Source organism: Tetrao urogallus, assembly GCF_951394365.1.
Source record: "Tetrao urogallus genome assembly, chromosome: 26".
Classification (NCBI taxonomy): domain Eukaryota; kingdom Metazoa; phylum Chordata; class Aves; order Galliformes; family Phasianidae; genus Tetrao; species Tetrao urogallus.
This window is the reverse complement of record NC_136839.1, coordinates 331,288-354,433: the sequence shown is the minus strand read 5'-3', so window position 1 is coordinate 354,433 and position 23,146 is coordinate 331,288. Positions and strand designations below refer to the sequence as shown.

Here is a 23,146-nt window from a genome sequence, read left to right as displayed (position 1 = left end):
GGACCCCTCCCCGCCCCGCAGCCCATCTCAGTAAAAGCTCTTCGCCGCTCCCCTGCCCTTGGTCAGGTCCTTCTCGGCGTGCTCCTGGCACTCCCTGGGGCTGGCAGCAGCGCCCCTCGGGGTCACCGTCGGCTGAGTGCCCGCAGCGCAGCTCGGCGCGTCGCGGCAGGCGGCGCCGGGGCGCTCCTCACGTTTGCCCATGGTGAGGATACCCGCCGCGTGGTTGCCGGAGCCGTGCAGCAGGCGGTACAGCCGGCTCTGGAATGCCGGCGGGATGCTCTTCCTCTTGCCCAGCGTGAGGATGCCGGCGGCGTGGTTGCCCATGCCGTGCAGGAGGTCGTAGATACGGCAGGAGCAGGTTTTCTGCCGGCAGCATTCGGGCAGGCTCTGCCGGGCCCCGGCCAGGGAGCAGAGCAGCAGCAGCAGCAGCAGGAGGCAGGCGGATCGCTGCAGCTGCCAGACAACGGCCGCGTTGGTACAGGGCTCAGCTCCCCCCCCCTGCAGGCTGCCCGCTCATCTCCGCTGCAGCAGCACCCGCAGCATCGCCTCTTCGGGGCACATCGGGGACGAAGGGGACCCCAAGGAGATTCACTCCTGCCCCGCCATCCCAGCCCAGAAACCACACTGTGAGCAGGAGTTGGCTGCAGGTATCTTCGCCAGCACTTACCTGTGCCGGCACACAGCCTGCGCCCTCCCCTCGTCACCGAGTGCTGCGGAGGAGCAGCGGGAGCAGCCACACTTGGCTCGTGCCAAAGCACGGTGCTGCGTGCGTCCCGCAGGGAACCCAGGCAGGGCTGAGCCCCCCGACCTCCGTTCACCGGGGAACCGGCCCAGCTCTCACACGACCCCAGCAGTGCCCCTGACCACCCCCAGCCCCACCTTGGTGTTGGGCACCTCCATCCTTCTGGGTGTCTTCAGGTGGCCGAGCGGCGCTGGCGCATGTCCTGCTGGGGCTGAGGAACGCAGCCCTGAGCCGCACACCGGGGCTTTATAGGGGCGGCCCCCCCCAGCCCCCGGCCCCGCACAATAGCGCTGCCAAAAATACCGTCCGGTCTCTGGGAGATGCGTGGTCTTTGTTGTCGGTAGCTCGGAAACCGGTCAGGCCTTTCCCCTCATTTGTGGCTCTGTATTATGTGGGTGCAGCGCGGGACCGGGGTGCGTGGCACTAATGAAGCCATAATTACCCGAGGGACCCGCAGCCCCACAAAGCCGCGTGAAGGTCAGCGCCGGGGGAAGCGCCAACCGCTCCCAACAACGGCAGCTCTCGGGTCAGCTCCGCGTGGCCCCATTAGGCTAATTACCGCTCGAACAAAGGGGCGCCGGGCAGCCGCCGGCTGCGTGCTGCGCTGACGTGCGGGGACGGTGCAAATGGAACCGGCAGAAGGATGGTGCCCTCACCGCCACTGCCACCCGTCTCATTCGGTGACCCCAGCCCCAGCACCGAGAGGGACAGCAGCGCACGGCGTGGGTCTCACACACTTTATAAACAGAGTGCTCCGCAGCCCCAGACCACCCCTCACCCACAGCCCACACCGCGGTGAGCTCACTCACGGGAGGAGCCCAGGATGAGCTCCCTGACACCAGAGGACACAGCCCCTGGCAGCCCCGCTCTGCAGTGGTCCCACTGCCCCAGACCCATTGCCAGCTTCCCTACAGGTGCCTTCCCAGCCCCTCTGCACAGCAGGGGCCTGAGAACACCTGGGAAAACCCTGGGAGAAGGGACAGTGGTCGGACAGACCCCTTCCAGCCATGCAGGCAGTCTCCAGGGCTGGCAAAGGCAGAATCTGCAGCCCTGACAGCCAGAGCCCACACAGGGGCAGTTCTTACAGGGCTGGTGGCACAGCAGGCTGGGGGTGCATGCACACAGCCGGGTGCCAGCAGTCCAACCCCCCGGTCCCACAGCACAGCACCCGCTCTGGAAGCAGATGGAAGAGGCCTGGGAAGCTGGAGGGAGCAGACAGGAGTGGGGCCCCCCAATGCCCTGCAGTGTCTGCAGGCAGGTGGATGACTGTTGGCACCACTGCAGCCCCTCAGCACCCTGCCCATTCCCATCCCCAACCGTGACACAGGCTCTGTAGTTCCTGTTCCTGCAGCAGAGGCTGCTCCATGGGGGCTGCCTGAGCCCCAGGCCGGGGTCAGCAGGACGTGGCATCGCTGCCTCCTTCTGCCTCAGGGATGGGCTCCAGTGGTGCACGCAGCCGGGACGGCTCCGGCGAGGCCAAACCGTTCCTGCCGATGCCACAGGACTGCCCGGCGTTGTGGATCTGCCAGAGGTTGTCCAGCGCCTCCGCCTTGGCATGCTTGAGAAGGTCAGCCTGGCCCTGCCGGGGGGAGAAGACATCAGGGAACGCAGCCACGTTGCTGAGTCCCTCTGTGCCACCTCCAGTGCACGGCCACGCCACGCAGCACAGGGATGTGCTGGGCTCAGGATTATCGTGGACCGCAACCAGCCCGCGCTTCTGGAGCATCCCCTCGATGCTGGTCCCACTTCCCTGCACACCAGCAGGGTCAGCAGCAGAGGGGACAGAGGCACAGCGTGCTCCTCTCACCTTCAGGACGGTGATGTTCCAGGCAAAGCTCTCCAGTGCTTTCTGCAGCTTCCGTCCCCGCAGCCCCTCCTTGGCCTCGATGCGGTGCAGCTCCTTGTGGAAGTCCATACCTGTGGCACACAGAGCTCTGCTCAGCTCCACGGTGCGTGGGGGGACAGCCATCGCCACAGGGGATGGGGACGGAACGTCCATCACCCAGCAGAGAACCTCGTGGTCAGCCTCAGCAGCCCCCTCCCAATAAGGAATGATGTCCCAACACAGCCCCCACCGCCTCACCCCCATCCCTTGTTGAGTTTGGATCCCAAAGCCCACAGGATTGGGATGGGCTGCAGTGACCCCAGGCAGAGGCACAGCCCCTCCATACCACAGCCCACCCAGAGGGGCTCAGAGAGGAGCAGTTGCCCCCCACCTCCCCTCCCCCATGCTGGAGCATGTGCCCCCACACTGCACATGATGTCCTTGTGAGCAGGTGCTAAATTTACCCCTCCCTGACGCAGCACTGGCTCTGGGCCCACATGAGGGCTCCCACACACGCCTGCTCACCCACACGCTGCCAATCAGCTCACACCTCCCCACACCCCCAGCCCCACTGCCGGCACCCCCAGACCCCACAGCGCCCGTACTGCTGTGGCTCAACCATGGCACCGTGGAGTGAATGCAGGGAGCAGCACTCAGGCACAGGGGTCATGGCTGCAGGCCCCCAATGTAGGGGTCAGCACACCCCAAACCTCTGCCCCCAGGGAGGACAAGGGACACGGGGCACTGCTCACTTCTGCAGCACAGCAGAGGGCTCCCACAGCCAACGCGGTGCAGGAGATGCAGAGCCCCCCCCAGCCCGCACCTCCAGCCCCCCTGCTGTGCTCCTCATCACTGACAGCAGCAACAGAGCTCAAAGCCAAATGCCTGGGGAGGTTTCTGGGCTGCCATGCAGCCAAGCCAAGGAACAAACAGGGCTGCTGGCAGCAGCTGGCACTGGCAGGGGTTGCACAGCACGGACCCTCTCCTCCCTGTCCCCTACAGTGCCCGGAACACCCCCAGCCCTACAGGGTGCCCCCGCACAGTCCTGGGGCCAGCAGTCCCACAGAGCAGCCACAGCTGCCTCTACAGCACACAGGACCTTGGCGTTACCCGTTAGTGCCTACCAGCAGCACGGTGCTGGGAGCGGGGCAGTGGTGCCTGGGGCAGGATGGGTCCCGGGGCCGGATAAGGCAGCCAGCAGCACCTGTCTGCGTGGGTTCAGCCATGTGTCTTTTAAGTCATAACATTCAGTTGCCACTTCTACCGTCAGCCTCAGTCTGTTATTTCTGATGCGTTATTTCTGATGCTAATTATACTCTGGCGTTTGGCAGCTAATGACTCTTCTCTGCTTCCTCATCAGCCTCCTCCGCTCTGTGCGCTCCCTCCCAGCCCCCCACAGCCCCCCGGCCCCAGCAGTGCTCCCTCACTGCGGGCTCTGGGCAGATCCCTGCACCACTCCTCGCAGCAAGGCCAGGATGTGGGAAGGCCAAAGAGCTGAGCCCTGGGCTGCCCCAACAAGCCTCTCTCCCGAGCCAGCCAGGTGCTGCCCCAGAGCACCGATGCCCACACCACTCATCCTCTGCTGTGCACGGCAGGCGTGCAACGCACAGACTGAAATGCCAGCGCACTCTGCGCACAGCCTGGTGCTGTTCTGAAGATCCCTGTGGGGACAGCATCCCCAGGAGGCGCAGCACACTGCACACAGCACTGTGCACTCAGCACCCCCAGACCCACCTGCCTGCTGCGCCTGGATGAGCTTGCTGTGCACTGCGTCAGCAGACTCGATCAGCGTCCGGCTGGTCTGGATCATCTGAGGAAAGAGGGGCAGTGAGAGGAGCTGTGCAGCCCTGAGCCCTCTGTGCTCCCTACACCCCGTGCCTGCAGAGCACCTCCCAGCCAGCCCTCCCTGCTCCAGGACGGGACCCATCCTGGGACTCCCCGGTGCACAGGGCTGCAGGCAAACACCTTGGAGCAGGACGGACCCTGGAGCACCCAGTCCCAGAACTTACCGCCTCATAGGCAGTGAGGACCTTGCGCAGCAGGTCGGGGATGGGGCCCTGTGCCTCCATGGGGGGGTACTGCTCAGCCAGGTTGAGGGTGACGCTGGGCACACTGTCACTGTGCAGCAGCCACGCAGCCACCGTCAGGATGCACTGCTTCATGTTGGCGGCGGGCGTCAGGCCGCACAGCTCCTTGAAGGAGACCAGCGCGTTCTGCGGGCAGAGAGCAGCGTCGGGCTGGGCCAGGAGCACCTCAGCACCCGCAGCCCAGCACCACCTCCCCAGACCCCACGGTGCCGTGTGGCTCCAGTACCTGCACGTTCTCCCGCAGGTCGGTGGCCTCCCGCAGGGGCTGAGTGGCCGTCCGGAAGACCTCATCGATGGCCTTGATGCCGGTGGCTTTGGTGGACGTATACTCGCGCACCCGGCGGCCCCGGCGCCCTGCCAGCCCCCGGCGGTGCCCCTTGCCCCCCCCGCGGCGGTCGGTGATGGCCACGTGCACAAAGAGGGTGGCGTGGGGCAGGGGCTCCCCAGACAGCGACTGGAGCGGGACGTGGCGGTAGCCAGGCTGCAGGCACTCGAAGGGGATGGTGTACTGCGCAATGAACTCGTCCCCGATGTAGTCGTCATCCAGCACGACGAAGCGCAGCACAGCCAGCTCGGGCAGGTTGATCTGGAACTCCAGGCTCTCATCGAAGACGGGGTTGTCCCCGCTCTGCAGGGCCGTCTTGGTGCGGTGCTCCGCGCAGTCAGCTGGGATGCCGTGGATCTCAGCGCAGACGTAGGGCTCCACCACCTCCCCCTTGGCCCCCGAGCCCTTTGGCTTGGGCAGGTTCTGCCCGCTGATGACTTTGAGGTGCAGGAGCTGTGCGGGCACCCCGGGCAGGGAGTCCTTGGCGTTGGCACTGAAGTAGGAGACCTCCTCCCGCATGATGGCGGGGCGGAGGACGTAACCGCAAGCCCCGTTCTGCCGGAACCAGCCCGCGTTGAGGTCCATCATCAGCCCCGGCGTCTGGTAGTTCATGGCCACCATCTGGCAGCCGCACTTCCAGAAGTCCTGTGGGTTCATGTTGCTGGCATCGATGCGCATGGGGCTGGGGTAGACGCGGGAGAGGAAGCGCTTGTTGTAGCTCACCAGCTCGGCCGGGCACTCGTTGGCGAAGCGGCCCGCCTCCACCTCGCTGAAGGAGCACATCTCCCAGTAGCGCTGCCCGCGCCGCGAGCTCTCGAAGTCCTGGAAGGGGACGGCCTGGCAGAGGCTCACCAGCTCCGAGAGCTCACGGCTGAGCCGCACGCGCCGCGGGGCCCCCCCTTCCGCCGCCTCGCGGTCCTCCTGGCCCAGCCTCCGCGCCAGCTCCCGGCCTTCCTCGTCGTCCGACACCTCCCCCTCGCTGTCCTCGCAGCCGGGCGGCAGCTTCTTGCCCTTGATCAGGATGCGGCCCTTGAGCCGCTCTGGGGAGGGCAGGTAGGAGGCGGCGGGGTCGGGCGGCTCCAGGTAGAGCTTCTCGCCCAGCGTCTTGCGCAGGCACTGGGCGGCCAGGCGCTGCTGGGCGGCAGAGCAGCGCACCACCAGGCAGAGGATCAGCGGGTAGGCGGAGGCGGTGAAGGCGTGCTGGTCGATCAGCCCCACCACGGAGCGGAAGGGCACGCAGGAGGCGGCCGAGGGGCTGGTGTAGACCACGGGCTCCCCGTCGGGGCCGTCCCACAGCACCAGCTCGATGCTGCGGCAGCCCAGCCCCAGCGCGCTGACGTATCCGCTGATGTCCGAGCGGCCCCAGAAGTTGTCCTCCAGCAGGCAGGCGCTGTGGGCAGAGCTGATGTAGTAGTGGGAGAGGGGCTGCGCCATGTCCTGGCACACACGGCGGTGCTGCGGGTCGAAGATGGAGCAGTCGGAGGAGAGCAGGTAGCGGGTGAAGCCGTCGATGGCCAGGTAGCCCTTCTCCCGGCCCTCTTTGGAGGGCTCGTACTTGCTGACGATCTCCAAGCACTTCTCCTCCGTGACGCCCTCCATGCCCTGCTCCACCTCCAGGAACGTCAGCAGGTCCTTCAGGCCCAGGTACTCCTTGTTGCTGGAGAACTGCACCAGCAGGAAGAAGATCTCGGGCCGGGTGCAGAGCTCGCAGTATGCCTCCACAAACAGGTCGCAGGCCACCTCGGTGCCGGGACGCTCGCTGGCCTTCTGCAGCTCCTTGAACTTCAGCTCAATGGTGGACACCTTCATGCCGGGGTTGAGCGCCTTGATGAGCTGCACAGCGCGGGACACGGGGATGCGGCCGGACTTCTCCAGGTCAGCGAGGTCGAAGACGGAGGAGATCCAGGAGGTGCGCAGGCTGGGGTGGCCGGACCCCAGGGCCTCCGGCGTGTGCTTCCCATAGGACAGCAGGTACCGCAGCCCCATCACCCAGGCGCTCACCACGTCGGCTGAGCTGGCCACCAGGTCCAGGGACTCGTAGTTGTCTCCATAGATGATGGAGAAGGCGCACTCATCGGGGAACTGGTCAGAGAGGCCATTGCTGCGCAGGATGGGCGTTTTCTTGCCCACGCGCACCTCCTTCACCGATTTGATCTCAATCTTGGCCTTCTCTGAGTCCTTCTTGGAAGGTTCCCAGCGCACGGAGCGCATGTCGGCGTCCAGCACGAAGAAGCGGCTGTACATACGGGAGTTGGAGCGCACCTTCTTCAGCTCACAGCCCTCCAGCATGAAGGAGATGCAGGCAGCTGCGCTGTTTATCTTCCGGTCGTTGGGCATCGTGCTGAAGGACACCGTCTTCTTCTGCATGGGCCGCTGCCGGGAGCCGTCCTGCCGGGATGGCAGAAGGAGCAGAGCCATCAGGGCAAGGCACCATGCACTCCCCATCCCTCAGGCTCCCACCCCAGCCCTGACGCATAGGCAGGGGTCCCAGGAGCTCCATGCCATACAAAGCCCTCTGGACTCATTGGACCCTCTCCCCTGGCCCAGGAGGTCAGGAGTTTGCTCCAGCTGGGGCCTCCCCCCACTGCCAGGCTTATTTTAACTCTGCATTCCTTCCTTCCTTCCTTCCTGCTCCCGGCCCTGAGCCGGATCCTGCCCCACTGCTTGCTCACCCCCAGGGGTAAAGCCGTGCACAGGCTCTCCCTGGGTCTGCTGGATGCTGGAAGAGAAAGGTCCTGGCAGGACCCCCCTGTACCCACCGTGCCCTGCATCCCCAGGCACCAACCCCAGGCAATGCGGGAAGCAGTTCCCCAGGGTGGGGAAGAGAAGACCCTACCACCAATGGGTTGAAGTGAAGGGGGATGGGATGGGGAACAGCAGGGCTGGGAGCGTATTATGGGATAGATTTCATTAAGTAGTGCAGCAGGGAGATTTAATCCCCTTCTTGAAGATTATGGTGAGTCACCTCTAATCTGGTGGTATCTCTGGCACATGCAGGCTCTTCCTAGCTGCCAGGGTTTGTGGACAATGGAGTGTCTCCTCCAGCACTTCAAGAGCTTTCACATCTCCATGGCAGAGCTGCTGCAGCACAGGCTGGCAGCTCAGGCATGCACACCGCAGTGTTTCATTCTAAAAGGTCTGGATTTGGCTCTATGGGTCCAGGCAGCCCTGACCGAAGACAATCAGGACAAGATAGCCAGCTCCAGCCAAGGGTGAATGGGAAATGATGCCCCAAAGAAGGGGAAAAGCCACACTTATCACCATTCCTATGCCAGAGCTAGCTGGATGCTGCTGGATCAGAGGTAGAAGCCACGGGAACATCTAAGGACCCAGCTCAGCTTGCCCAAGCAGGGAGAGGATGCTCACAAAGGGCATCCTGCTGAGATGCTCAGCCCAAAGCTGAGCCTCAGTGCTGGGCATGGAGTGCTTGGCATCAGGCTCACTGGAAGGGCTGAGCATCTACACCACTGTCAGGATGCTTCCTGTGAGCAGCAATCTGAGAACAACGCTGCCCCGCAGCTCCAGACCCCGGCACCCACTTGCAGGTGGCCCTGTCGGCAGCCGGGAGCGCAGCTTCGTTGCCGTGCCGGGGCCAGAGCTGCAAGGCCCTGCAGACCCACACCCAGCCCGGTGCGCGCCCCACCCCTACACCGGGCCCCAGCGCAGAAAACAGGAAATCCATCCGGAAAGGAAACGCGGGGCGGGGGGCCCGCTCGCACCCAGCAGCTGCCGGGACCTGCCTCCAGCTGCTCCGGAGCAGCCCTCACCCACAGCTGGCAGCGGACGCAGCCCCCGCACGGGCTCAGGAGAGCCCTCGGTGCGCACACGGCACGCGCCGCTCAGCACCTCCCAGCGCTCGCTGCAGCTTCGTGCATCCACACCCCGCTGCCGCCGGCCTCGCCCCTCTGCTGTCCGCCGGGCTCACGCACATGGAGAGCGAAGCCGCTGCTCCCAGCGGCGCGTTGCTCCGGCGCGTTCGGCCGGCCGAGCTGGGATGCGCTGCTCCGTGCCCAGCGCTTGGCCGGGCGCGGGCAGCAGCGGGACGGGCAGAGCTCCGAAGGTACAAAGTAGGTCAGCAGCGTGGGTGGGAGGACGCGGTGCTGCGGCCGGGAGAGCCCCGCCACCGCCTGCAGGGAGCACGGAGAATCCCAGCGGCGGGGCAGAGCTCCAGCACGGGGCAGCTGAGCGCATCGCAGCCGCGCAGCCGACCAACCTCCGAGCCCACGGCGACGCTGACCGCAATGCTGACTGCCGGCACCCAGCCGGGCATGGACAGCACGTCCAAACCCAGCTCCACACGCCCTGCCCGGCTCTGCAGTGTGTGCTAAGCCGCACTTTAGCCAATTACCTGCGGTGATTAGTGCCCTGGCAAGCACAGCAATCCTAATCTCAGGTGCCACGTGACCCCGCTCCTTACCCGGCTAAATGAGTGCAGGGCCGGGCCCATCAGGTCACGGAGCCGCCCAGCTGCTGCTCCCTTCCCGTTATCCTCGGGGAAATCTCCAGCAGTGCAACGGCACATAACAGTGGGACGCAGAGAAACCAAAAGCCTCTGGGGCTGAGGAGCAGTGGAAGGAGCCACAGCTCTGCTGCCCAGTGAAGGGGAGCAGGACACCTTGATCCAGCAGGACTGCGTTTGGTGACACTGCTGTTCTGGGTCTAACGGGGCTGTGACACATCCGTAGCCGCGTGCCGCGTCCCATCTTCTCCCTGCTACCCTGGCCCAGGCTGGGCAGCACGAGTGAGGTGTGGGCAGCCAGCAGCAGAGGCAGCAGGAGGCCAGGCACAGCCAGGGCTCTTCTCCACTCCTCTGTTCCCTGCCAAGAAGACCGAGTGACATATCCACCCCCTGCTGCACCAGCTGCCACTTCCCAGTGAGGGGCTGTGGAGCCCGGGCCCCACGCAGAGCGACGGCACTGCTCCAGAGCTCACAGTGAGGGAGGGGACGGACAGCAGGGTGCTGGGAAGGGTCACAGCCTGCAGCGGGAAGGAACGGGCCCAGCACCCCCCTTCAGCATCTTCCCAGCTCACAAAAACTTTCTGCTCCCAACTCAGGGAAGAAGCAGGGAGCAGCTCCTCCAGGAGGACATGGGGACACTGCCCTCCCTGCTGCGTCCCCACACAGCTGCGCTCCCATCGCTGCATGGGGCCAACCGATTCAGCACAGCCAGCCCCGGGCTCCCAGCACAGACACTGACTCTACTTTCAGATTCACTACTCCAACCTTTTCTGGAAATCCCATAGAATAACAGAGCCCGCAACTCTTCCCGCAAATGCTTCCACGTAGTCATCAGGCAGGGTCTGCCTGCAGCCCACAATTAGTGGGTGCCCTCTGCCCGAACTGCAGCCAGTGGGGGCCAGGCTGGCTGTGACGTACAGAGCCCCAGAACAGCCTCAGCATCCTCAGGGGATTTGGGGCCAGGCAGCTGCTCCCCAGGACCTGCCCACAGAGACACAGACACGGTGATGCACACGGACCGGGATGGGGTTTGGAGAGGCAGCAGCTCCCCATGAGCCTGGACAAAACCTGAGCAATGGTCCCTGCTGCTGAATGGCAGAGGATGCGCTCCGTTCCCCTTTCCTGCCTGCGGACATAAAAGCCTCCCTGGGGACACAGGCAGGATCACCATCTCCAAACACAGAATAGCAGAGGAGTGCAAGCAGCAAATGCCCGTGTGCTCTTTCAGCAGCGTGCCCACCCACCATCCCCACCAGATTCACCCAAACGGAGGCCTCAGCCCATGTGGTGCCTGGGGCTCAGCCTGAGGATCTCAGGGCTGCAGGATCCAGCACTGCACAGAGATCGGAACCTGCAGCCCTCCAGCATCGGGGAAATACCAGGCCTGCAGGGACCCAGAGCCATGTGGCAGACCAGGAGGGGCTGGGGGTGCCGTGCCAGGCTGACCTCCTCCATCGGCAGTGCCTTCTCCAGTGCTGGCTCGCCGCCATCTGACCTTCACCAAAGGCCAAACCCTGTGGTGACGCACGGCAGCACCGGGGCTGCGTGCAGCAAAGAGGCAAAAAGAGGTGAAGCAGCCACATGCACTCCCGCTCATCCCTGTGGGGAGCAGAGAGAGCGGGGGCTTCAGGAGGGAGTGGGGACCTCATGAGGTCCCCTGGGAAAACCATGAGAGCACAGCCCTTGAGGTGCCACGTAGCCTGGGGAGGCATCTTCACCATCCTGGTAACGGGCAGCAGTGTGCAGGAGGTCCCCAAAGCCTGGGTTGCTGGGGCAGGAGGGCAGGCAGCACGGAGCAGCCCCCACACAAGGTATTAATAGGACTGGAGCTCTGCCGGCTTAAAATAGGCTGCCAGGAGCGGGGAGGCGGTCCCGGGCGGACACGACCTATTGTGTCAGTGAGCAACGCCGACGTAAGCACAATTAGGGGGGCTGCTTTAGAAAAATCACACACGTGACCCACTGCCCATTGGGAGCTCAGGGAACCCCCTTGGCCCAGAGCCCCCCGTGTCCCTGTCCAGCTGCAGCTCAGCTCCTGCAGAGGTGGCAGGAACTGGGCCTGAGGCTCAACGTTTTTGCAGGAGGGAGTTCAGAGGATGCTCAAGGGCCAGGAGCAGCCAGACCCATGGGTGCCCTCCTGCAGGCTGGGGAGATGCTGACATGCAGTGCCAGCACTGGGGCAGCACGGTCACGCAGGGGACTCACGAGCAGGAGATGGCCGGTGCAATTCCCGGAGGCACAGAGCAGGGGCCTGGCCCGGGAAGCGTACAAAGCCTGAGCCGGGTTTGCCCTTGGGGGACCCCGGCGGCAGGTAGAGCGAGGGACCCGGTGCCAGCGCTGATGGCAGCGGTGCCCGGGTCCGGCCGTGCACCGGGAGGGAGGTCTCAGCTCCCCGCCGCCGCTCTGCCACCACCCGGAGGCACGGCGGACCCCGGTCCGGGGGTTCTCGGGGGACAGCAGAGGCGGCAGCAACCGGCGCACAACCGCTCCGATCGGCTGGGCTCGGCCCACCGAGGCGCTCCTCAGTACCGAGTCCCGCGCAGGTGCCGCCCGGAGCCCGGGGAGGGGGCGAACGACGACGGCGGCCCCCCCGGGGGGGGGGGAACCGCGAGGAAGTGGGGGGTCGGGCCGGAGCACGGGCTCTCACCTTCATGATGCTCGCACGGGGCGCGGCGGGCGCGGGGCTCCGCTCCGCCGAGTCCTCGCGGCTGCTGCTCCCCGAGCCCGAACCGGGGCTGCCGCCACCGCCGCCGCGGGGCCCGTTGGGCAGCGGCGCGGCGGGGCGGGGCGAGCCGGGCGGCGGGGCGCTCCGGGGCCCCTCCGCCATCCCCGCGGCACCACAGCAGCGGCCGCCGCGGGGCCCCGGGCGCCCCGGTGCCTGTGCCCGCCGCCGCTGCTGGCTCAGTGGCGGAGCGGGCGGGAGGCGGCGCGGCCGGGAGGAGGGGACGGGCCGGGGCCGAGGGCGGGGACGGCGCGCCCCCCCTCCGCCCCGGGCTGCCGCGGCGCGCGGTGACGGCGCGGCCGCGCAGCGGTACCGGCACCTTTGAGCCTCCGCTCGGCGCCGCAGTGCACGGCCTTGGTGCCGCCCCAGACCGCCGGGACCCCGGCCAAACCCGCACCCTGCATCCTGGTACCCGCACCTCAGCACACGACCCCAACCGGCACCTTGCAGCCTGGCACCCAAAGCGAGCTAGCAGCTTGGCATCCTGCGTGCTGTGCTCAAACCCAGACTGGCATCCTGCAGCCTGGGACTCGGATCAACCTCACACCCTACATCTTGCTGCAACCGCCTTGCACACTGCACTGAGGCATCCTGCAGCCTGGTACCCAAACACAGCCCACACCCTGCAGTCTGTACCCAAAACTTGCCTGCATCCTGCTCAAATCGCCCTCACGCTCCACAGCCTGGCGCCTGCACCCAGCCCACTCTCTGCTTGTCCAAGCAGGGAGCTCAAGTTTTTGCTGTGGGGCACAGTGGGGCTCTGGGGAAGGGCTGTGGGCATGCGTGGCACAGCAGCGGGATGCGATGACCACGGGGCTCCCAGGCTATGTTCAGGTCACGGATGTTTGCACTACAGGGCTGGGAGCAGCGCACAGAGCTGCTTCACCTCAGGCCTTTATCCAGCACCCACCAACTCTGCCCTCCAGTAATGCCCAACCCTGACAGCGCTGAGCACAGCTGACACACCCTGGCTCAGCCCCCGTGTCTCACCGTCAGGATATTCAGGGTCCCCAAACCCTCCCCACCACACAATTTCTTCCCTGCTTGCAACAGGAATTTTGCTCCAGGCTTATTTCCAGCATGGCATGGCAGGGAAGGGCCCTCCACACCATTTCTACCCTGGCAGGAGGCGGTGGCTGCACTGCAGGGATGCTTCATGCCTGCCTTCTTTAAGACAAGTGGCCTTGCTTGCCCCCACCCTGGTAACAGCTGTGTGCACAGCAGGCTCTCTGAGCGCCACGGCTCAGTAGCCCTTAAAATAAACCTTAACAAGCAGGGAAAGGACCAGCTCCCCCCCCCCCCCCCCACCTGGTACGTTTGTGCCTCAAAGGCATCAACGGCCCCAGACACTGCCAGAGCCCCAGACAAACGCTGAGCTGGTTAAATATTCATGCTGACCCCTCCCCAGGACTGAGGCGAGCAGATAACAAAGGCCAACTTCTCATCAGAACAGTCAGGGTTGTCATCAACAAATCTCTTAATGAGGATTAAAAATAAAATAAAAAAAGAATCAATCCCAGAGCGCTGTCCTTTATTTATATTTGAGAGTTAATCCTCTTTTATTTTGCATCTGTTTTTTATTTTTTCCTGTTTGTTTTTTACGTTTAAAAGCCCCTGCTGGAGCTGATTGCTTCCGAACCACCAGACACGTGCTGGGGCTGCGGAGGGGCAGCCGTCCCCACTGCCAGCACGCAGGGCATCCGTGCCAGGGGACACAAAGCTGCAGAGCCCCGGGCTCCCCACTGCGAGGGAGGTTTCTGCTGTTCTCCTGTGGTGGCCACCGGCTGCAAACCCCCAAGGGACCCTCAGGGAAGGCACAGGCACCGCTGCCCCGCGTCTGGTGGCACTTGATGGGGCCAACCTTTGGCTAAGGCACGTCCAGAAAGGCCCAGAGGGTGCCCACCTGCAGCCACAGTCCCTCCCTGTGCCCAAAGCGAGCCCTGAGAAGAGCCACGGTCACGCTCTGCCGGCTCCATCGGGTGCCCTCACCCCAGTCCCACTCGGTGCCCGGTGGGTGACACCAAGCCAGCCCAGCGCTGCCCTTAGGAGATAACGGTGCCCTGGATGAAGGCCAGCAGCCGCTCCTCCCGCAGCACCCGCGGCATGGGGACGGGGCGGCCCATGGCCTCCCGCAGCCGCGCGAAGGCCCCGGCCCCAACCAGGTGCAGGCGCAGGGGCCCGATGCTGCCCTTGAAGCGGAACGATTTGTAGATGGGGAAATCCTCCTGCAGGCAGTGGTCCAGCTGCAGACAGGGAGGGGGAGCTGCCAGCGCGCATCCCAAAACTCTGCTTTCCCTATGGAGCAGCTGCCACCCCCCAAAACCCAGAGCTACCCAGAGCCCCTGCTCTGATACCAGACGGGGAAGAAGCCCTTTCGCCAAAAGCCTTCCCTGCTCGCGGTGCTCCCGCTCAGCACATCAGCAAAGCAATCCCGGAGGAATCCCGCTGCCGGTGAGCACTGCCACCGCGTGGCGGCGGGGCGGGCAGGGAGCGCACAGCAGATCTGCACCCTGCCTGCCATCGGCAAACCCCAAACCGCCTTACCTTGTGCCGTTGCCCCTCCGACAGGTCACGCAGGCCCCGCAGCTCCACGAATACCTCGTAATGGGGGGCACCGGCCCCTGAGAAGGCACCTGTGGTGGCGCCACCAGCACGTCACGGCCACCCGCAGCCACCAGCTCTTGGAGGCGGGTGACAGGAACGCTTTGGGGATGCTCACCCAGCAAGGTGCTCTCCACGCAGATGTAGTCCATGAGGCGGGCACCCGGCCACATGCCCACGGCACGGCACAGGCTGCGGCAGAACTGCTCCTCAGGGATGCTCTCGCCACGCACACTCAGCGCTTGGCTCTCCCTGCGGGCACAGCAGGGCTGGAGAGCCTGCACTGGGGGTGCCAGCAGCACCGTGCATCCCCACAGCCTGCCTAAAGGTGAGGGTCACAGGGCTGGGGTGACCTCACCTGCGCACGGGCTCCACCACAGGGCACTGCTTATGAAAGCCGGCCACCTGCAGCACCTCTCCGGCACGGCACCTGTGTGGGCAGTGGGGGCATGAGGCTGGGGAGGGGTGCACAGCCCCCGCAGTCCCACAGCAGAGCACCTGTACTCCCTGGGCCGGGCGGTGAGGATCAGTGTGTACTCGCGTCCCTCCCAAAGCTCGCCCAGCAGCACCGTGCGCTGCTTCTCCTCCTCCTCGGCTGGGCAGGGCAGGAACTCACAAAATGCCCACTCTGGGCACAGCACAAAGCGAGGCGTGGGCTCTTTTGGCCACAGGTTGACACCGAGCAGAGCTGGGCAGAGAGCGGCTGTGAGCTCCAGACCACTCTCCTCATCCCCTCTGTAGGGCACAGAGAGAAGATCGATCCCTGCGGGAGGGATGCTGCACCCCCAGCACTCACCTCCTGCCACCCGGTACCAGGGGCAGTACAGGGGCAGCCCCTTGCAGGCTGCCCGGCTCAGAGCATCGCAGTACAGCCGCTCCCCGCCGCGCACCGTCCCCACCACCACCACCTGCAGCTGCGGCCACAGGCGCCGCACGATGCCCTCGAAGCCCCTCTCACACTCAGCCCGCAGCTCTGCTGCCCGCGTGCCGTCGGGGACCAGCAGCGCCTGCAGCCGACCCCGCACCTCCTCGGGCAGCCCGGGCTGGGGGCTCAGCGTGCCCAGCGCCAGGTCGTGGGCCAGCTCTGCCCAGCCGTCCCGCAGCGCCGCCAGCGCGTCGTGCAGCTCGTTGGGCAGCCGGGCCTCCAGCACGCGCAGCGCACGCGTCTGCAGGGCGAAGAGCAGCTGCACCCGCAGGGCTGCGGAGCGCAGGGGCAGGGCGGCGGCCTCGGGGGGCGTGCAGTACAGCGTGGGCAGCGGGCAGAAGCCCGGGGTGCGGGGAGCGGTGGGCGCCCAGCCCAGCAGGGCCGTGCCGCGGAGCGTCAGCGCCTGCGGGAAGGTGCGGTGCAAGGCGTGCAGGTAGAGCAGGACCCCCTGTGCGGAGAGATCGGGGGGCTGCAGAACAAAGCCGCGGGGCACCGCCCGCGCCGCGCTCCCCGCAGCCCTTGGCTACCTGCAGCGCGGGCTCGGCTCTCCAGCAGCTCCGCAGCACGGCCCAGAGGCTCAGCGGCGGCAGCGGCTCCGCTCGCTCCCCGTCATTGCAACACGTGCTCGGCGGGTGACGCTCCCGGAACGCTTCGGACCCTGCGAGCGGAAGGCGGGGCTCAGAAGGGCGCCCCGCAGTCCCCGCTGCCCGCTTTCCTCTCCCAACCCCGCTCACCCGGGGCCTCGCCGGGGGGCAGCAGCCGCCGCAGCCGCCGCTCCTGCCCGTGCCGCACGTCGGTGCTCTGCAGCTCCAGGCGGCGCCGCTGCCACCCCGAGGCCCGCAGCAGCGCGGCGCGGAGCAGGCGGTGCCGCAGCGGCGGGGCGGAGGGCAGCACCACGCACACGGCCACCAACAGCGCGACGACCGCGGCCAACATCGGCCCGGAGATCGCGGACAGCAGCGCCCCCGAGAGCGCGGCCGGCGCCATCTCCGCACCCGCCCCGCCGCGCTCCCGCTTCCCCCCGGTCCGCCCCCCCCGGTCGCCGCCGGCTGTTCCGGCTCCGGCAGAAATGACGGGCAATGAGCGCGCCCGGGCCCGCCCGCTGTCCCCCCGCCCCGGGAAGTGAGCACCGGGCGGCTCCGCCTCTGCGCCCGAGCGCAGGATTTATTTTCGTTTTCTCCCTTCTGTATTTCAGTAAAAAACCACGCCGCCCCTTCCCAGCCCCGACGGTGCGATGCGAGCAGAGGAACGAATCGCAAATAAAAATAGACAACAAACGCAGCCCGGTGTGCACCGCTCGGAACGGGGCGGCCCTTTTATTAAAAAATAAAACAAACAAAACAAAACAAAAGAAAACAAAAGAAACAGCGGAATTCGGTTTGCTTTACTTTGGCCCGGGGCAATGCCTGCAGCTCCCGAGCCTCCTGCCCCGACCCCAGCCCGACGGGTGCGGGTGAGGGGCCCCTACCCCCCGGCAGAGCGGGGCCGGGAGCTGCGCCCTCCCCGAGACACACGTGAAACCCAGAGCTTTTGTGTTACAAAAATAGTCCGTGCTTTATTTACTCTGTGGTAGAAAAATAACATCGCCAGGGAACCAGAGGTTCTGGGACACGGATGGGACGGGCCGGGGGGGAAGAGGGGCCCCTTCCCGCCTCCGCCGCCTCCTGCCCGCCCCTCGCTGCGCTTCCTCCCTCCCCACCGCCCCCCTCCCCGCAGCGGTGCCGGAGGGGACCGAGGGGATGCACCCGGAGCCGGGAGGACTCCCCGCAGCCGTCGGGGGCAGAGGACGAGATGGGGACCTGGAGAAGACCCCGACACCGCAGACTGCCACCCCCCGCCCGGGGAACGGGGTCACCGCGATAGAACACCGACGCGCACACGTACATCCTTGTGGCGGCTGCAGATAGCGAACCCGCGGCCGGGCCTCCCCGGCCCCCCCCGGGTCTGCGGGGAGTGGGGCAGCACCGCCGCGAGCAGAAGCGGAAAGCCGAAGCTGGGCCGTGTAAAAGGAACATACAGGAAAAACCATGCGACAAATCCGCTGCCTTTTATACAAGGGCATAAACATCAAAGAGCTGGACACCACCCTGCATTTGGGGACAGCACAGAGCAAATCTGTGGGGCGAGAACCCCCCCATGGCCGCCTGCCCCCCGGTTGGGCACAGAGACACAAACACGGCACAGTCCCCGCAGCGCTGGGGGCCAAAGTGGGGCCGTGCGGCCGCCGGTCACGACTGGGCGTGGGGGATCCACTGACTGTCCATGGGGCGCCGCAGCAGCTCCTCCACGTGCTGGGCCACGTCCATGGTGTCGTCCAGGTCGAAGTCACCTTCAGGGTCCAGCACGGTCTCGGGGCTGCAGGAGGTGAGGGGGTGAGGGTGTGGGCCAGGGTGGCCGCAGGGGGGATGGGGACATGATACCTACTTCTGCGTGTACATGTTGTAATGGGGGTGAGAGCAGACGGCCGGCGATGGAGCCTGGTCCATGTAGGTGCCCCCCCCAGGGACGGCGTCACCTGATGCGCTCACAAACCTGCAGGGATGAGAGCGGGTGAGTGCTGCGTGGGTCCTGGCAACGCTCATCGCCTCCTAGCAGGGATCCAGACCCTGCACATGCTCCCCATCTCAGTCCCCAGTAGCAGCAGCCACCTGCAGGGTCCCAGCCCTGTTGGCCATGGGGAGATCTGGGCTCCCAGAGGAGCATTGCGGCCCCTTGCTGTTGGGCACTACGAGCTGCTCATCCCCAGCGCCTATGCGGCCAGCAGGGCACTGTGGCTGGGAGCGACCCAGCCCAGCAAGCCAAGGATGAACCCATGGGACCCCGCACACTCGCACTTACTCTGGCACAACTTGCTTGATCTGTGGCTTCACGTACCCATCCACAGCTTTAGCTAGAGGAAAGAAGGCAGTGCTGAGGTGCAGAGCTGCGGGCACACTGCACACCTGCAGAAGGGTGGGGGCCCCCAGGGCTGGATGTGCTGGCAAGCCCAGGCCCTCCCCAGGGGAGGTGAGGAGGAGTGACGCGTGAGGGGTGAAGGGCAGCGCTACCTGGCGTGGACTCACAGAGAACCGGCGTGTAGTACTTGGAGAAGACCTCATCCTTGGGCCGGTCAGGGAACACGTAGATGAGGTAACTGAGGTCCCCGAGGCGGTCAGCCAGCGAGCGGATAGAGAAGTCCCTGGTGGTGAAAGGCATCAGGTTCCAGAACATCCTCTCAGCTGGAAGACAAGAGAGGGCACCGCAGTGATACCTGGGGTGAGCCTGAAACTGTGCCGAAAATCCAACGTTGCTTCCTGAGCTTTTTCCCTCCCCCAACATCTGGGGACAAAACACAGCCTGCCAGAAAGCAGGAGCTGGCGGGAACGAAGGGGAGCTGCAGGCACGCAACTGGTGGTGCTGGTGCCAAGCAGACACAGGAGGTGCTGAAGGAGCCCAGGTGGGGACACGGAGATGGGGGCAGCGGGGGCTGCGCTCACCGGAGTCGAACTTCCACGCGATGGTGATGCCGCCGATCTCCGAGTCACTGAAGCGCAGCAGGAAGGTGCCGTCGGGTTTGCTGATGAGGAGGTCGTGCGCCTGCTGCTTGTTGACGAAGCCCAGAATGGCCCTATGCAGAGCGAGGGCGTCAGGCGGGCGGCGCGGCGCCGTGCACGCAGGGCAGGACGGCTCTTACCCATCGTTCCAGTGAGGCTTCAGATGCTTCTTCAACACCTCCATCACACCGTCAAACCACTGCCAGAAGGTGTAGTTCCTCCCAGGCAGATTTTCCTGTGGAAAGCCCCAAAAAGTGAGCACTCCTGCCTCCAAACACACGGATGTGGCGGAGACCCGGATGGATGCAGAGCTGGGCACCCACCAGCCCTCATCCCACGACACCACGCAGCACAGCTTGGGGAGCACAAGCAGCGAACCCCAGGGACACAGAGCACTGCAGCCTCCAAACGTGGAGGGCAACACCTCCTGCTCTGCTGCAGCCAACACCTGGTTGGGTTTTGCACTGATCCAACACAAAACAGCTCTCTTTGGGCATAAGCGCTGGCACCGCAGTGCAGCCAAGCCCATCCTGGCACACAGAGCACCCGCTCACCCGGTTGAACTGGGCCCAGGACACCGTGGTGCTGCTGTAATCCTCCAGGTGGGAGCTGGTGCTGTTGAAGAGCTTCTGTGCCAGGAACACTAAGTTCTCCTTTGTCAGCCCGCGGCTGCTCTGCACCTCTGCCTTGAACTTCATGTTGAGTGCCTCACAGAGCTGCGGCCACTGCACTTTTTCGGGCACGGCGAAGGGCACGCGGCCCTGGAGAGGACACGGGACAGAGTCAGCGTGGCCAACACCCGGCCTCGGGCACATCCCCGCTGGGCAGCCCTGCTCTTCAGGTGGATGGAGGCCACCCATCACTCCGTACTCACGGGCTCCGCAAAGGCGTTGTCCCAGAGCACGGTGGCCGTGGCGTTGTTGTCCTGGCTGCCATGCACGATCACCACCACAGGCAGGGACAGCGTCTGCCAGCAGGAAGGACAGCGGCACAGAACTGAGATGGGATGTGGCGGGACCTCCCCCCCACTCCCCCCACACCCCCCAAATACACGCCCCATCCCGGTCCCGTAGCTCTGTGTGTGGGCACGGTGTCCACAGTTCACCCATGACCAATAGCTTTACCTTCACCTGGAAGACCAACTCGTTGCCACCGACGCTGAACTGCGACTCAAAGAGGATGGTGAACTTCTCCTCCGTCACCGACTCAGCGCCGCGGCGGTCCGAGCGCTTGATCCGCTTCAGGGACTGCAGGGACACAAGGGGTGAGCCCACGGAAGGAGAGTGCAGGACAGATGGGGACACAAGGGGTGAGCACAGGAGGGATGCAGCATGGATGACAACATAAATGGTGACCACGGGACACGCGGTGTGGCAGAGGCACCAGGCACGGGACTGCTGGCTCTCACCATGTTGCGGAAGTGCGCGCTGAGCGTCCCGGTGGCCTGGTGGTATTCCATCACACAGCAGTTGTTGAGAATCTCCCCACTGCTCTCACTGCGTGAGGACAGGGGGTCAGGATGGCAGCAGCCCCTCACACCCCCCGACCCCGCTGCCTCCACATCCCCATTCCTGGCCCCTTAGGCATTACTTGCGGGTGCTCTCATTCTTCAGCAGGGCCTTGGCTTGCTGCTCACTGATGATGGTGGCCTTCACCTGGGGGGGGTTCATGTGCACGTTCAGCTTCCCCCCCACCAGGAGCCGCACGGTGGCTGCAAATTTGGTCTGTGTCTTCAGCACCTGGGGAGGCTGCTTCTCGATGATGAAGGTGCTGGGGGGCAGAGAGTCAGGCGGGCAGAGGAGCCCAAAATGCCCCCCATCCCCCGAGCTGCCCCCCTACCTGGTGACCAGGGCGGAGATGATGTCGGTGATGGTGCCGTTCAGCTCTGACAGCATCTCCTCCACGGGGCCGGGGATGGGCAGCTGCTGGCACAAGTGCTCGGCGCGGCGGATCTGCTGCCGGTTCTGCCAGATGATCTCCGCCAGCTTCTCGCACCTGGGGGACAGCAGGCTCAGCACCCACCATGGGAACGGACCCAGTTCCCCCCTCCCACCGGCACCCACCAGGTCTGCAGCACATCCAGGGTGCCCTCGGGGGGGCCGCCGTTGCCCGCCAGCTGCTGCCGGCGCTTCCATTGGATCAGCTCATCGTCCAGGATCGTCGTCTGCTGTTTGCGCAGCAGCTGCAGCGTCTTCTGGTGCTTCTCGGCCAGCTCCTGTCGGGCAGGACGTTGTCACAGCGCACGGGGTGGCACGCAGCCGCTGTGGGGACACCCCCTGGCACTCACCACACGGTACTGCTGTAGTGTCTGCGCCTCCCGGTGCAGCCAGGCCTCCAGCGACGCCTTCTTCTGCTGCAGCGTCGTCTCCCGTGAGAGGCGCTCCTGGGGACCCAGCTGGGAGAGCTGGGAGAACTGGGCTGGGGATGGGGACAGCGTTAGGGCACGGCCGGCGCCCGGCCCCGCGCCCCCCCAAACCCCTCAGGCACCTTGCAGGCGCATGTTCTCCTGGTACTGGATGATGAAGTATTCCTGTGTCTGCTGCAGCTTCTTCAGCTCGTTCTCTGAGTCCTGTGTGATGAGCCGCAGCTCCTCAAAGGTCTGGTTGATCTGCAGGTGCTTCTGCGACATGGCGTCCACCAGAGTGCCGGCGGGTGAGGGGCTCTGCATGGGCACGGGAGCACTGAGCACGGCTGGGGATCCCCTCTGGGATCAAAGGGACAAAGGGACCCTCCCCGTCCCCACCAAGAGCTGGAGGGCAGTGAGCACCTCCCCATTCCCTCTCCATCACCCTGATGATGGAGATCCCCACACCCCCACCCTCAGGACCCACTCCTCACTCCGGCGATGCCTGCAGCCCCACTCACGTTGTTCGCCTCCCGCACCAGCCTCTGCTCGTGGTACAGGATGTGCCGGATGCAGCGCACCAGCTCCATGGGGCAGCGGTCATACGTGTTCTGCAGAGATGCGAGCTGAGCCGGGTGCGGGGCAGGGAACCCCGGTCACCCCATTGCAGCCCCCTGCTCACCTGCAGCTGCGTGACATAATGCCCCAGCTTGATCTTCAGCAGGAAGCCATCTTCACCCACTTGGTGATCCGCCTTCTTCTGCAGCTCCTGGATCAGCCCCTCCAGCAGCTGCGTCGCCTTCACATTCTCCTGGGGGTTGTCGAGGTCGATGGAGTCCCTTTGGGGGTGCAACGGAGCAATGGCAGGGGGGGGGCAGAGCGGAGGCAGAGGGGCAGCACGGCGCCGCGGGGCTCGGTGCGGCCGACTCACCACGCCTGGCTCTCGATCCACTGTGACAGGTAGTGCCGCACCTCGATGGGGAAGTGATGCCCATAGAGCGCCTGCATCTGCCGCAGGGCTTCGCCCTGGAGCTGCTGCGCCTGGATCCACACCGCCATGGCTCACCACCTGCGGGGACGCATCGTCAGCACCGCGCAGGGACCCCGCACTGGGAACCCCCAGAGCCACCCCGAGGGGACGGGGGGGATCTCAGCTCTGTGTCACCGCCCTGTTCCAGGAAAAGCCATCGGACAGCTTGGAGGCATTCACAGATGGCGCCGCTGCCTCGGCCGCTTTGCTGCCATTTCCCTTTGCTGCACCACGGACTCGTGGTCAGGGAAGCGGGGGCAGGGGGCTGGCGAGGAGCTCTGGTGTCAGTAGGGCCAGGCAGCCTCAGTGGCTCCAGAACCACAGGTTGTGGATACAGACACACAGCCCTGGCATCCCCACTGTCAGGGAGCAGCCACGCACACAGCAAACGGAGCCAGGACTGCGGAGAGACGGCACCTACCCAGTGCCAGACCTTTCCCCCACTCCCCACCCTACACAGGAAGAGGAACAATAACCGAGTTGGCTAAAAATGATTTTTTCCCTTATAAAAAGCAAGGAACGTTTCCCCATTCACAGAAGAGACAGTGAGCTA

At 65.2% G+C, this 23,146-nt stretch overlaps 4 protein-coding genes across 8 annotated transcripts; all 4 read right to left on the bottom strand.

Annotated features, from left to right (window-relative positions):
* Positions 1-27: 27 nt before the first annotated feature.
* Positions 28-939, bottom strand: HCRT (hypocretin neuropeptide precursor; the record flags this gene model as incomplete). 2 transcript variants are annotated; one of them, XM_079547119.1, is made up of 2 exons in its annotated part: positions 28-453; positions 880-939. In XM_079547119.1, the coding sequence occupies 2 exons, from the start codon at positions 898-900 to the stop codon at positions 28-30; spliced, it is 447 nt and encodes a 148-aa protein (XP_079403245.1). The 2 variants fall into 2 exon arrangements, with proteins under 2 accessions (XP_079403245.1, XP_079403244.1); XM_079547118.1 differs by having other exon boundaries at positions 28-447; positions 880-900.
* A 1,196-nt stretch (positions 940-2,135) lies between these two features.
* LOC306955751 (inactive phospholipase C-like protein 2) lies at positions 2,136-12,265 on the bottom strand (the record flags this gene model as incomplete). Its single annotated transcript, XM_079547111.1, has 6 exons — positions 2,136-2,321; positions 2,550-2,659; positions 4,302-4,377; positions 4,577-4,780; positions 4,881-7,367; positions 12,086-12,265. 6 exons carry the CDS (start codon positions 12,263-12,265, stop codon positions 2,136-2,138), a joined length of 3,243 nt encoding a protein of 1,080 aa, XP_079403237.1.
* A 1,937-nt stretch (positions 12,266-14,202) lies between these two features.
* On the bottom strand, positions 14,203-16,673 carry GHDC (GH3 domain containing; the record flags this gene model as incomplete). Its single annotated transcript, XM_079547117.1, has 8 exons — positions 14,203-14,403; positions 14,705-14,793; positions 14,880-15,013; positions 15,120-15,191; positions 15,260-15,449; positions 15,558-16,134; positions 16,214-16,344; positions 16,421-16,673. The coding sequence occupies 8 exons, from the start codon at positions 16,671-16,673 to the stop codon at positions 14,203-14,205; spliced, it is 1,647 nt and encodes a 548-aa protein (XP_079403243.1).
* A 1,077-nt stretch (positions 16,674-17,750) lies between these two features.
* Positions 17,751-22,622, bottom strand: LOC306955752 (signal transducer and activator of transcription 5B; the record flags this gene model as incomplete). 4 transcript variants are annotated; one of them, XM_079547112.1, is made up of 18 exons in its annotated part: positions 17,751-18,041; positions 18,111-18,218; positions 18,525-18,576; positions 18,734-18,904; positions 19,163-19,293; positions 19,360-19,454; positions 19,774-19,980; positions 20,094-20,186; positions 20,344-20,466; positions 20,628-20,715; positions 20,810-20,989; positions 21,059-21,214; positions 21,283-21,434; positions 21,507-21,637; positions 21,707-21,881; positions 22,085-22,174; positions 22,246-22,402; positions 22,495-22,622. In XM_079547112.1, 18 exons carry the CDS (start codon positions 22,620-22,622, stop codon positions 17,915-17,917), a joined length of 2,364 nt encoding a protein of 787 aa, XP_079403238.1. In that variant the 3' UTR covers positions 17,751-17,914. The 4 variants fall into 4 exon arrangements, with proteins under 4 accessions (XP_079403238.1, XP_079403239.1, XP_079403241.1 ...); XM_079547113.1 differs by having other exon boundaries at positions 18,749-18,904; XM_079547115.1 differs by lacking the exon at positions 20,094-20,186 and having other exon boundaries at positions 18,749-18,904.
* Positions 22,623-23,146: the final 524 nt, after the last annotated feature.